General features: G+C 51.1%; 1 protein-coding gene across 2 annotated transcripts in view; it reads left to right on the forward strand.

Annotated features, from left to right (window-relative positions):
* Positions 1-809: 809 nt before the first annotated feature.
* The window catches only part of ATP8B2 (ATPase phospholipid transporting 8B2), a 59,279-nt gene continuing 45,761 nt past the window's right edge, over positions 810-14,327 (forward strand). Inside the window, exons 1-2 of one of the 2 annotated variants that reach the window (XM_079957929.1) lie at positions 810-945; positions 11,970-12,037. In XM_079957929.1, the coding sequence (XP_079814055.1) occupies positions 12,007-12,037 (31 nt within the window). In that variant the 5' untranslated portion in view covers positions 810-945; positions 11,970-12,006. Of the gene's footprint in view, positions 946-11,969; positions 12,038-13,696; positions 13,920-14,327 lie in introns of those variants that run through there. The other variant, XM_079957928.1, reaches the window with a different exon arrangement.

Here is a 14,327-nt window from a genome sequence, read left to right on the forward strand (position 1 = left end):
AGCAATGGCTCCAAACTACAAGAAAGAAGATTCCACCTAAACATTAGGAAGAACTTCCTGACAGTAAGAGCTGTTCAACAGTGGAATTTGCTGCCAAGGAGTGTGGTGGAGTCTCCTTCTTTGGAGGTCTTTAAGCAGAGGCTTGACAGCCATATGTCAGGAGTGCTCTGATGGTGTTTCCTGCTTGGCAGGGGGTTGGACTCGATGGCCCTTGTGGTCTCTTCCAACTCTATTATTCTATAATTCTATGGAGGAGCTACCGTGCCCAGCACCCTGAGTAAGATAGTACAATTCCCAGGATTCTTGCAGGGGGGAGGGAGTCAAATGGGCTACTGAAAGCGAACGGGCCAGGCCAATTGCGCTCCATTCATTGCCATGGGTCTACTCGTGAGAAAAGCTGGATCCGGCCCAGGGCCCGACATAAGTCTGGATTTGGGGAGGGCGGGGGAACAATCCAGCGCCTCCTGCAAAGGAAAGCTTGGCTGGAGAAGATGGAGAGTCTGATTCCCGAGGCTTCCTCCCCGTGCGTAAAAGCGCATCCAGCGCTCGGCGGCGCTTTTTCCACCCGGAGCTGCTTCTCGGAGGAGCAGCCCCCGAGATCGGCGGTCCCTTTCATCACTTCCGTCCCCCCACCCCCCAGCCCTCCTCCTTCCCTCCTCCTCCTCCTCCTCCTCTCCATCCATCCCCGCCCGAGAAACGGGGAGGGGGGGAAAGCAGCCCAGCCGCCGCCGCCGCCGCCAAGCCAGCCAGGCAATCCGGGGCCGGGCGCGTCGGCGGCAGCGCAGCCATGGGCCAGGGCGCACGGCGGGCCGGCGGGCGCGGCCAGGGCGCACGGGCGCGGGCCGCTTCCAGGAGGGCGTAGCGGCCCTGGCCGGGGGATGGAGCGCGGCGGCGGCACCAGCAGCAGCAGCGGAGGCGAGGGGCGCCCGGAGGCGGCTCGTTAAGGTGCGCCACGCGGCGGCGGCGACGGCGCGGGGGGATCCGGCCGAGTTTTTGGGGACGCCCCGGCGGCCCGGAGCTCGCCTCCCTCCGCCGCTCGGTTGGAAAGGGAGCCGGCCGGGCAAGGGGACCGGAGCGGGGTTGGGGGGAGATGGTGCTCTCAACTGTAGTTATTTCAATTTTTTTACATAAAAAGCAAGATGACATGAAAGTCTTTAGGAGAGAAACCTCAAAAAACAACAACAACCCCTCTCCAAATATATATATTTTTTGAGGTTTCTCTCCTCCTAAATACTTTAATGTCATATTGCTTTTTATGTAGTTGTGTGTGTGGGGGGGGTAGGTTTGGGGCATTTTCTCCCCCATGAATGCTTCTGTGTTGTATCTCTGTCTCTTTTTAGTTAATTTGGGAGATTCCTTCCCCCCTTCCCCCCGCAATACTGTACTTCTATACTATCTTTTTTGTTGTTATGGGGGGGGGGGGAAATTCCCCACCCCAAATATTTCCATCGTTTTTATTTGTTTTTAAGTTACTGAGAGTGGATATTGTAGATTGCTCCCCTCCATCTTATTATATATTTTTTAGCTATTGGGGGTGAATTTTGGGAGATTCCCCCCCTCCATCCTTCCATGTTATCCATATTTTATTAGTTATTGGGGTGGGGGTGAATTTTGGGAGATCGCCTCTCTAAATACTTCTAATGTTTGCATAATTATTATTTTAGTTTCTGGTGTGTGTGTGGGGGGGGGGTTGAGGTTTGGAGATTCCCCACCCCAGATTATTTCTCTGTTTTTTATAGTTCTTTTAATATCTTAACTGGGGAGAAGGGAATGAATTTTGGAGAATTCCCTTCCCCCATTCCCTTCCCTTAACTTTTGAACACCCTCTTGGATCCCCTCTCTTTTGACCTTTAACCTCCCCCACCCTTGACCCCCAGGGGAAGGTTTGTGCCCCCCCCCAAAAAAAAACATGGGCTAGGTATCAACAAACTTTTCCCAGCCAGGGCTCCCTTTTAACCCAAACATGCCCATTTCTTAAATTTTTACCATATATTTGCGAGTGCTTCTGTGGCGACCTGCCTTAAATCAGGTTGCAACCCACTAAGGGGTCCAAAAGTAAGCTTTTTCAGATCAGTGGGGCTTACTCCCCCCCCCCACTGGGAAGTACTTGAAAGGCTCACAGCTCCAATTCTCGCCTGCTTACCTCCTTTCCTTCTTCTAGATATTCGCTCCAGATTCTTCTAGACTCTTACCTAGATCCCTGCTCAAATGCTCATGCCTAGAGCTCTCAGTTGCATAGTAATTTCACTAATGCATGCTCTGGATCCTTCAGTCGCCCCCTTCCAAAAAAATAAGTCATTTATGGGTGCCTCTCTTAGGCTGCCTGGGTAGCTCAGTCGGTAGAGCATCAGACTTTTAATCTGAGGGTCCAGGGTTCAAGTCCCTGTTCAGGCGTGTCCTTTAGGGACGCAGGTGGCGCTGTGGGTTAAAGCCTCAGCGCCTAGGACTTGCCGATCGAAAGGTCGGCGGTTCGAATCCCTGCGGCGGGGTGCGCTCCCGCTGCTCGGTCCCAGCGCCTGCCAACCTAGCAGTTCGAAAGCACCTCCGGGTGCAAGTAGATAAATAGGGACCGCTTACCAGCGGGAAGGTAAACGGCGTTTCCGTGTGCGGCTCTGGCTCGCCAGAGCAGCGATGTCACGCTGGCCACGTGACCCGGAAGTGTCTCCGGACAGCGCTGGCCCCTGGCCTCTTGAGTGAGATGGGCGCACAACCCCAGAGTCTGTCAAGACTGGCCCGTATGGGCAGGGGTACCTTTACCTTTACCTTTACCTCTTAGGCTGCTTACGCACCATACAGTACATCTAAAGCACATTCTTCACTCCATCCTGCAAAGAATCCTGGGAACTGTAGTTTATGGAGGGCGCTGGGAATTGTAGTTCTGGGAGGAGTGAACTACAGTTCCCAGGATTCGGGTGTGTGTGTGTGTGGATCAATGTGCTTTAAATGTAGCCTTAAATATTTAAGCCTTTCTCTCCCCCAGTTTATTGGCAAACCACCCTTCCAGGAGTTCTTTGCTGGTGTGTTCCAAGATTTGACCTCTCCCAGTCCCACCTGAACTCTGGGTCCTTCTCCCCCCTTCCTTCTCCCCACTGCACACACAATTGCTGGGGGTGCCCTGAGAACCCTTATTCCTCTCTTTACCCGACGCAGGGCTAACCAACCTGGTGCCCACTAGTTGTGGTTGCATTCTGCCTCCCATCATTTCTGAGTGTAGGGAGTGTGGTTGATGGGAGCTGGAAACCTCCATTAATGTCTTTAGGGCGCCATGTTGGGGAAGGGCCGTAGTGTGTCCGGCTTGCATGCGGAAGATCCCAACTTCAATCCCTGCCTGAAACCCTGGAGAGCTGCTGCCAGCAAGTGTAAACATTACTGAGCAAGATGGACTCGGGTCTCAGGCAGCTCCCTTCTGTTCCTATAAAACAGCTCCCTAGGTTCCTATTTAAACCAGCCGTTTATTCAAAGCCATGAGGACTGGAGTCTTAGGTTTTTTTACTTAGCGGATGGAGCTAAATAAGGCAGGTTTCTGTGTGCCTCTGGCCTAGTGTGACCCCCCCACCCTCCTTCCTTAGCTGCCCCATATCTCTTCCCTGCTCGCCAGCCCCTCCTCGAACTCCTCCTCCCTCCTTCCCCCAAATGTTGATTCCTTGATATTCTATCTTCATTCCTTGCCTTAGCACAGTAGAAAACAACTACCCCTCCTTCCAATTCTCTCCCCACACATTCCGGATCCTGCTTTGTCTCACTCCCAGTTTCTTCCCTGGTCCCTCTTCCTCACCCCCCCCCCACAAAAAATCCATTGGCTTGGGTGGCCCCTCTCCCTAGATGCTGATGCTGAGATATCTTAAACCGCTCGATTTGGATTTCCAAGCCTGTATCCTTTTCCTAGGCCCAGATTCTCACTCCCTCTGCAACCCCACCAGTTCCCCAACTGCTGATGCTGAGATATCTTACCCTCCACCTCCCCGCTGCCCCATTTCCACGTTCTGGATCCTGCCCCTGTAATATCCTGACCACCCACCCCACCCGCCTGCTGGCTGCCCACAATTCCTCTCTTCCTTGGCATAATGCCCCCCTTCCAGATGTTGCCGGCGGGAGCCAGACCTTGCTTTCGTGTCATCTTCTCGGCATGGCCAGTGATCTCGAACCACCAATCGCTCCCTATATCCACGCACCGCTTCCTTCTCCCCCCCCCCAAGCCTTAGCCAGATGCCCAAACAAGTCAGCTTGGCACCAAATGGAGGCAGTAGACGGGGTATTCCGGGAGAGGGACAGCATTGCTCTCCTCCTCTGGGCAGGAGAGCCTTGGCCGCTTTATCTAAACACACCAGCCTCTTTCCTGCTACCTGTATATGTGGATTGAAGGGTTGTAGCTCAGCGGTAGAGCATTTGAAAGACCCTCCTCTGAAACCCTGGAGAGCAGCTGCCGGTCAGTGCAGGCAATATTAGCTCCATGGAATCTTAAAAGAGTCGCCGTCTAGTACAACCCGCTGCAATGCAGGGATATTTTGCCCAACGTGGGGGGCTCGAACCCACAACCCTGAGATGAAGTGCCATGTGCTCTTGCCTGCTGAGCTATCCCAGGACTGGCCTCCAGTGTTTGGGAAGGTGGCGAAGCATCTGCAGAAGCTTCTAGGTTTGATCCGCAATGGCATCTCCAAGCAGAAAGACCCTGGAGAGCGTGGAAACCCTGGAGAGCTGCTGCCAGCCAGTGTGGACATTATTGAGCTAGGTGGCCCATTGTTCTGAGTGGGAATAAGCCAGCTTCTGGCGTTTACTGTTTAAATCAGGGCCTTTATTCAGAACCATGAGGACTGGAAACTTGCTTTATGGTAGAATAATCTGTATGGAGAAGGTCCTGGGGTTCAGTCCCAAGCATCTGGGAGGGACTCGCCCTGCTGAGTTGCTACCAGCCAGTGTGGACCTTACTGAGCTACACGGTTGGATTTGGTAGGAGACAGCTTCCTCTGTGCCTCTGCTTTACCTGTGTGGCATTGACCTTCTTAGGCAAATCTCTGTGCTACTAAACAAGGTGAAGCTGGCCTACCTGGGAAGATGGAGGACAATCCTTCACTGGAGGTTTTTTAACACAGGTTGGGTCGTCCGTCTGCCCGGGATTCTCAAGCTGTGATTCTTTGCATTGCAGGGGGTTAGACTAGATGACTCGTGGGGTCCCTTCAGACACTCTGATTCTATGAATTTGCCTCTCTCATTTTTTGGCAAGCCCCATACATTATGGAGGGGGCAACTGCCAAAGGAGAACTCTGTGTGCCTCACTCTCCTACAACCCCCCCCCCCAATCTTCACCCCCCCATCACAAACTCTTCACCCCCCCATCACAAACGGCCCTGGGAAAGTTGACACAGTTCTCTGGGACTCGCACAGAGTGCTTTTCAAGTTGTTGTCTGTGTCTTTTGTGATCTGGGATTAGGCGAGAGGGAGGGGATCTGGGTGGGGCAAAGGGAGTTTGTGGCATCTGTGTCTTTGCCTGCCCCGAAACTTTTGTGTGTGTGTATGTGTGTCTGTGGCTTTGAAAAATAAACATTCCCTGGAGTTTGGGTGGCTCGGTGCCTGGGGAGGTGGCAATTGGGATTGGCTGCTCACTCCCTACCCAAAAAGTACCGCCCATTCCCCAGCAGCAGAGCCCTGAGTCAAAGAAATGGACTGGTTGGTGTTTCCTCTCTGGTTTTTATGCTTTGTGGTTGCTAGAGGCTCATCTCAGCTTCCCCTGCACAATGTTAATAGGCTAAATAGCACAGCTCAACACCTCATTTCCCCTTCCCCATCTTTGCAAGTGTCTCTTCTCTTGTTCCTGTGCAATCAGATCAAAGTTGGTGCTTCCTTACGGCGCAAATATATCTCATCTCTATGTCGGAACACCTTGAGGCACAGGTCAAATCTGTGTCCAGGGCAGCTGTTTACCAGCTCCATCTGGTAAGCAGGATGAGACCCTACCTGCCCGCGGACTGTCTTGCCAGAGTGGTGCATGCTCTGGTTATCTCTCGCTTGGACTACTGCAATGCGCTCTGTGTGGGGCTACCTTTGAAGGTGACCCGGAAACTACAACTAATCCAGAATGCGGCAGCTAGACTGGTGACTGGGAGCGGCTGCTGAGACCACATAACACCGGTCTTGAAAGACCTACACTGGCTCCCAGTACGTTTCTGAGCACAATTCAAAGTGTTGGTGCTGACCTTTAAAGCCCTAAACGGCCTCGGTCTCTGAAGCAGCGGTTCTCAACCTGTGGCTCCCCAGATGTTGTTGAACTACAACTCCCATCACCCCTAGCTTACAAGGCCAGAGCTCTGAAATGTATCAGATAGCTCCAACTGCTGTGCCTCTGTTATTTCTTCACATTTCTGTCCTGCTTTCCCCCCATAGTAGAACTCAAGGCAACATCCTGATCAAATTTGCAGATGACACCAAACTGGGAGGGGTGGCTAACACCCCAGAGGACAGGATCACACTTCAAAACGACCTTGACAGATTAGAGAACTGGGCCAAAACAAACAAGATGAATTTTAACAGGAAGAAATGTAAAGTATTGCACTTGGACAAAAAATATGAGAGGCACAAATACAAGATGGGTGACACCTGACTTGAGAGCAGTACATGTGAAAAGGATCTAGGAGTCTTGGTTGACCACAAACTTGACATGAGCCAACAGTGTGACACGGCAGCTAAAAAAGCCAATGCAATTCTGGGCTGCATCAATAGGAGTATAGCATCTAGATCAAGGGAAGTAATAGTGCCACTGTATTCTGCTCTGGAGGACGCAGGTGGCGCTGTGGGTTAAAGCCTCAGCGCCTAGGGCTTGCCGATCGAAAGGTCGGCGGTTCGAATCCCTGCGGCGGGGTGCGCTCCCGCTGCTCGGTCCCAGCGCCTGCCAACCTAGCAGTTCGAAAGCACCTCCGGGTGCAAGTAGATAAATAGGGACCGCTTACCAGCGGGAAGGTAAACGGCGTTTCCGTGTGCGGCTCTGGCTCGCCAGAGCAGCGATGTCACGCTGGCCACGTGACCCGGAAGTGTCTCCGGACAGCGCTGGCCCCTGGCCTCTTGTGTGAGATGGGCGCACAACCCCAGAGTCTGTCAAGACTGGCCCGTACGGGCAGGGGTACCTTTACCTTTACCTTTTATTCTGCTCTGGTCAGACCTCACCTGGAGTACTGTGTCCAGTTCTGGGCACCACAGTTCAAGAAGGACACTGACAAACTGGAACATGTCTAGAGGAGGGCAACCAAAATGGTCAAAGGCCTGGAAACGATCCCTTATGAGGAACGGCTAAGGGAGCTGGGCATGTTTAGCCTGGAGAAGAGGAGGTTAAGGGGTGATATGATAGCCATGTTCAAATATATAAAAGGATGTCACATAGAGGAGGGAGAGAGGTTGTTTTCTGCTGCTCCAGAGAAGCGGACACGGAGCAATGGATCCAAACTACAAGAAAGAAGATTCCACCTAAACATTAGGAAGAACTTCCTGACAGTAAGAGCTGTTTGAAGTGGAATTTGCTGCCAAGGAGTGTGGTGGAGTCTCCTTCTTTGGAGGTCTTTAAGCAGAGGCTTGACAACCATATGTCAGGAGTGCTCTGATGGTGTTTCCTGCTTGGCAGGGGGTTGGACTCGATGGCCCTTGTGGTCTCTTCCAACTCTATGATTCTATGATTCTATACCTGGGGTTCCATGGTGGCCTCCCATCCACGAGCTGACCAGGCCTGGACCTGCTTAGCTTCAGGGAGGTGGTGGCCTCATGCACCTTCAGACCATGCTCTGGTCTGGAAGAGAGAGGAAATAGCAGTTTCTTTAACAGAGGGGCCACTTCAGACAAGGCCCTGCCTTGATGTCTGAGGACAGAACAGGTTCATATAAAGGCCCTACATACCTACAAATCCCTTCTCGGCTGAAACAGACCTGGACGTTCTTCAACCAGCATTTATTTATTTATTTATATTCTTACATTCACGTCCTACCTTTACTCCAGGGGGCTTGTACATGGTTCTCCGCTTCCTCCTTTAATCCGCATAACAATCCTGTGAGGTTGGTTACACTGACAGGTAGGGACTGGTCCAAGGCAAGTGGAGATTTGAACCTGGGTCTCCCAGGGCCAGCACACTGACCACTATTTTACCCTGGCTCTCCCAAGGATTAAAAACAGAGGGCTGACCTCTCTGGAATGACCAAGTTTCCTCATGGCATCAATTTCAAAGCATTGGAGGAGTTTTTGCCTGAGGAAATTGGATGAGGGAGGTGCTTAGCCCATCCCCTTCCAGCAAATTACGTTTTCCAGAGCAGTTTTTCTCACACATACCGTTAAAAACCAGAACCGAGTCCAGATGGGATGGATAGCAGGTGGGAAGGGTGCTTAACCCCTACACCATCCACCAATTCTGCTTTCCACATTATGCCCTTTCCAGCTATTTTAACACCACCCACAAAGCTTAACTCCTTTAATGGTTTTGAGCCCAGCAAGAATAGTTGGGAGAGTCATTTCCCCCCTGACTCTCCCCCCCAATTTTTTTATTCATTTTAAAACACCAATAAACAACACAAACAGAAAAACGAAACAATGCAAACAAATTCTTGTCTTATCCTTATTTTTTCTAAACATTTTTAGGTGAGCTTCCCCAAGTCTCCCCTATCTGATTTTCATTTTACCTCATCTTTAGCAGTTTACATATATCATAATTTTTAACCATTTAGTCACGCTTACTTTTACTATAATAGTCTTCACATTTTATCCTTTACAAATAATACTATTTTAAAATACACTGTCTTCTACTTCTAACCCTACAGCCTATATCCACTTCCAAAGCTATTCTAAGATTTAAATATTAACATAATTTTTTCGAATATTCTTTAAACTTCTTCCAATCTTTTTCCACCGTCTCTTCTCTTTGGTCTCGGGGTCTCCCATACAGTTCGACAAGTTCCATATAGTCCATCATCTTCATCTGCCATTGGTAGATCTTGTTTCTTCCAATTCTTTGCTAGTAATATTCTTGCAGCTGTTGTGGCATACAGGGAAAAAAAATAACATCCTTTTTGGGGATTTCATCCCCTCCTCCTCCCACACTCTTGCATGATTCTATCATATGTGGCGTTGCGGGGTTGCATGTTCGACAAGCCCCTTCATGGACCACTGCATTGACAGCAAACTATGGCAAGTTCTTAAAGAAATGGGAGTGCCCAATCACCTCATCTGTCTCCTGAGAAATCTCTATGTGGGACAAGAAGCTACAGTTAGAACTGGATATGGAACAACTGATTGGTTCAAAATTGGGAAAGGAGTACGACAAGGCGGTATATTGTCTCCCTGCTTATTTAACTTATATGCAGAATTCATCATGTGAAAGGCTGGGCTGGATGAATCCCTAGCCAGAATTAAGATTGCCGGAAGAAATATCAACAACCTCAGATATGCAGATGACACAACCTTGATGGCAGAAAGTGAGGAGGAATTAAAGAACCTTTTAATGAGGGTGAAAGAGGAGAGCGCAAAATATGGTCTGAAGCTCAACATCAAAAAAACGAAGATCATGGCCACTGGGCCCATCACCTCCTGGCAAATAGAAGGGGAAGAAATGGAGGCAGTGAGATACCGTATTTTTTGCACCATAACACTCACTTTTTTCCTCCTAAAAAGTAAGGGGAAATGTCTGTGCGTGTTATGGAGGGAATGCCTACGGGTGGCATGCCTACGGATTTTCCTCCTCTAAAAACTACGTGCGTGTTATGGTTGGGTGCGTGTTATAGAGCGAAAAATACGGTATTTTACTTTCTTGGGCTCTGTGATCACTGCAGATGGTGAGAGCAGCCACAAAATTAAAAGATGCCTGCTTCTTGGGAGAAAGGCAATGACAAATGTAGACAGCATCTTAAAAAGCAGAGACATCACCTTGCCAACAAAGGTCCGTATAGTTCAAGCTATGGTTTTCCCAGTAGTGATGTATGGAAGTGAGAGCTGGACCATCAAGAAGGCTGATTGCCAAAGAATTGATGCTTTTGAATTATGGTGCTGGAAGAGACTCTTGAGAGTCCCATGGACTGCAAGAAGATCAAACCTCTCCATTCTGAAGGAAATCAGCCCTGAGTGCTCACTGGAAGGACAGATCCTGAAGCTGAGGCTCCAATACTTTGGCCACCTCATGAGAAGAGAAGACTCCCTGGAAAAGACCCTGATGTTGGGAAAGATGGAGGGCACAAGGAGAAGGGGACGACAGAGGACGAGACGGTTGGACCGTGTTCTCCAAGCTACCAGCATGAGTTTGACCAAACTGCGGGAGGCAGTGGAAGACAGAATTGCCTGGCATGCTCTGGTCCAGGGGGTCACGAAGAGTCAGAGACGACTAAATAACAACAACAACATGTTCGACAAGGAAGAGCATCTCTCCTGACACTGATTGGAAGATCTTCTGCTGTCTGCTCTGAAGTGCCCCTGGATGTTAGGTTTCTCTCTGTGCTCCTCGCCACAAATCAGCCATCAGGAGCAAAACAGGAAATGGAGCAGGAAACAGTTAGAAGAGGTGTCTTATTGTCGCCGGGGACTCGGGCGTAGCAGCTGTTGGCACCGGTGTAGCTGTCTGGCTGGTCGGTGGTGGATGTGTCGGCATGCTAGCCCTTTTAGGGAAACCACCACCATCGCTAGAGGAGCCCGCAGGCCTCTCCAGCATTCTAGTCCTCAGCGTGGTTTTGAGCCATCTCGTCTGTTGGACTTGGAGCCAGGTTCTGTAGCAGCTTTGTGGTCCGCTCTAGAAAGGAAGGGACAATAGCGGACTGGGCCGGAAGGTTCATGTGATTCAGTCGACTGCCTTTTAAATCACTTCCTTTGGGGGTGGGGAACCCTGCCCTAGTGTTAGAAATTAGCCAGGTGCCAGGCGCATTTTTCAACTGGCGCGGGTCCAACTGCGACCACGTCTCAGGGTTGCAGAACTTGTAGAACTCAGCAGGGAGGAGGTGGAGGAGGATAGGGACAAAATTAGGATGAGTTGGCTCCAGCTCTCATTGGCTCTGGCGCCCCCTGCTGTCGGGCTCCCTGGCTCCTGCCCCACCAGACGCAATGGGCACTAACCCTGAGGATTTGCAATCGGTATCTGTTAGCTAATGAGCTCATTTAAATGGAAAATTTCCTGTAGGCAGATTAGGAGGTTTTCCAGGCAATATTCTGTTTCTGGAAAAAATTCCTGCGGGAAACTCTTCCTGTTCTGTTTCCAGATTGCCCTTTGGAGTGCTTTCCCCTGGAGAGATCTGGCAACAGATTTTAAAGGGATTTTTTATGTGGCCCTGTTAAATTGGCTCGATGGCTTCTTTGACTCCGTACGCCTATCATAACTGCATCCTTTTCCGTTCTGCTGCTCGTAGGGAAGAGAGTTGTGTTGTTTTATTATCACGTATTTTAAAGTTATTGGGCGTTGTTTGGATGAAGGGCAATTTGGGGGGGCTGCAGGAGTAACAGGCAGTGAGGTGGGGAAATTCTGAACACTCTCCCCCCCCCCAAGATGATGTTACTCCTTAGTTTGTTTCCAGGGTTAACCCTTTCCTGCCCAGGGGATACATTCCCTCCGGGAAGCCCCTTGGGGAAAAATGTGCCAATGGAATCGGAAGCAAAAATGTGAGCAGAGCAATGAATGTGAGTCTTACCTTTGTATGGTACAATGGATTGCAGCCATGCAAAAGTCTGAGGTTCCTTCTCTTTCTTCCTCCCCAGCCCTCCATGCAAACTCTCCTTGCTTGCAAAAGTCCCTGGGGAGGGTATGGAACAGGATTGTAGAGGGGCCGTGACCTGGGAAGAAGGGTGCAGCTTGCAGGGAGACCCGAGGGCCAGACAGAAGCATTCCGAGGGCCACATTCCGCCCCCAAATTTCTCCACCTTTGGTTTGTTTTAGGTGTATATGTGTGTGTGTGCGCGCCCCACCCCACCCCAAACCAATTATTTTTTATTTCTTTGCTTTCCCCACCCATCTCCCTGCCCAAATACAGCACCTCTCATGGGCCTGATAAACTGCCATCGAATGCCATGGAACTTTGTTCTAAGAAACATCCTCCAGGTAAGATCTTCTGATGGGGCTGGTTTTTTGGGGTGGGGGTGGGGAAGGGAGCGGGACTGACAGGGGCTGGGCCACCCCACCCACCCCAATCAACCACAAAACTTAGGTGATTTAACTTCTCAGACTCTCTTTCTCATTCAGCCACTGCAAGGTTGCCAACTTCCTAACAGATCTCTGCTCCTGCGTCCCCAGTGTAGCCACTGGTAGGGGAACTGTGCTTCTGAGAAGCTTTTGCTTAATTCCATTTCATTCGCAATCGCTTCCTCTAAGAGACCATGAAGCATTAATTTTTTTAAAAAAAATATAAGTTAAAAGGTGCCTAATGGTCAGAGAAGGGATGTGGGTGGCGCTGTGGGTTAAACCACAGAGCCTAGGACTAGCCGATCAGAAGGTTGGCGGTTCGAATCCCCACAACGGGGTGAGCTCCCATTGCTCGGTCCCTGCTCCTGCCCACCTAGCAGTTCGAAAGCACATCAAAGTGCAAGTAGATAAATAGGTACCACTCCGGCGGGAAGGTAAACGGCGTTTCTGTGCGCTGCTCTGGTTTGCTAGAAGCAGCATAGTCATTCTGGCCACATGACCTGGAAGCTGTAAGCCGGCTCCCTCGGCCAATAAAGCGAGATGAGCATCGCAACCCCAGAGTTGGTCACGACTGGACCTAATGGTCAGGGGTCCCTTTACCTTTTTAATGGTCAGAGCTGTTTGATGGTGCCCTGGAAGGTGATTGGCTCTTCCTTGCTCGAAGTATTTAAACAGAGGCTGGACAATCTTTTGTCAGGGGTGTGTAGTTGCAAGCTTCCTGCGTCCCTCGGGGTTTGGGGTCAGACTGGATGACCGCACAAGGTGTCTTCCAGTTCTAAAGCTCTGTGACAGATTTTCATATCCAGAGTATATGTACCCTTGCCAGCGGCATGAGGAGTTTGAGGGGGGTTTGTACCGCTTTAGAAGGTACAGAAGGGACTGTACCACTTTAGACAGAAGGCGGTCTTGTCCCGTTTTTGCATTCAACCCCGTTCCCCAGGTTAAAAGCCAGCCAAATGTTCTGCAAGTAGACAAGCAGCGCTTCAAGGCGATCTAGCCCGGCCCTCTCTCTCCCTGCTAAGCTAGCTTCCTACGTGTAAAGTCAGTGAAAATTCCTGAGCTGAGCAGCGGGGCTGGGTTTGGATGGCCTTTGGGGGTCCCTTCCCAATCTACCAGCCTATGACTTTTCCATCTGGGTCAGGCTCCTGTCTAAAGCACAGGATCAAGTCGCATTGCCTTATTTCCTTCCTGGTCAGTTGGCAACCCAGCAGCCCGGAGAGAGCGAGAGCGCTGGGTTGGGTGGCTATCTCTTTGGCAGAAGAGCTGGACTGAGTTAAAAACAGATTTAATAGCGAGCAGGAACCTAAGCAAAATGACTTTTTTGGGGGGGGGTGTCCCATTATAGTGATTTGCATGCCTTTGACTGACTCCGTAAGGTCTTTCTGGGTTGGGGGTGGGGCTGGGGATAGGGAAGCAGGCACAGAGAGGTTCCCCCCCTCATCCCCCCCATGCCGCGGTTACCTAAGCAACGCCGTCCCGGCCCCTCATTGGCTGCTGCGTGGCGGTGGGCGGCCCCCGTCTCCCTCAATGTCAGCGTGGAGTTTTCTCCTGCAGCGAGTGGGGAGGGGGGGCAGCAGCAGCAGCCGCCGAGGCAGGAGGAGAATGGGGGGCACGGACTGGGGAGGCCGATGGGGGGCCGCTGCCTAAGCCCGGGGGGCCTCCTGCAAGGCCCCCCCTCCCCATAAAACACACGCAAATCCGGGCCCGGCGGTAACCATGACGATCCCTAAGGAGATGCCCGAGAAATGGCCCTGGGTCGCCGTGGCGACGGGCAGCCGCGGACAGGCGCCTGGGGGGACAGGTATTTTTTTTGGGGGGGGTGGGGGTTTGACAAGTGAAAGTTTGGGGGGTTTGGCTAGCAGGGTTTTTTTTTTTTTTGCTTTTTAGGGGTGGGGGCTCCTCAAATATCCACGTCCAGCCTTTGTCCTGTCACGACCTCCTTGGAGAAAGCTGTCATTGCAGTTCTCTCCACAAACATTACCTCATACCGCGCCTGCTTCTCCCCCCCCCCAACTCTGGCTTCTCTCCTTTGCACTATATTTTCTTTGGTGGTGGGGGACACACACAGGAGAGCCCCCTTTTTACCCAAAGGAATACCCCCCCTCCTCCCCACCCGTCCCCCCCCATCCCTGCAAATGACCTTGCTTCTGAGACTGCCGAGAGTCGCAAGTTTGGAAACGGGGACAGAGTCCGTTCCAACAATGGATGG

This window comes from Podarcis cretensis (genome assembly GCF_951804945.1).
Source record: "Podarcis cretensis genome assembly, chromosome: 16".
Classification (NCBI taxonomy): Eukaryota; Metazoa; Chordata; class Lepidosauria; order Squamata; family Lacertidae; genus Podarcis; species Podarcis cretensis.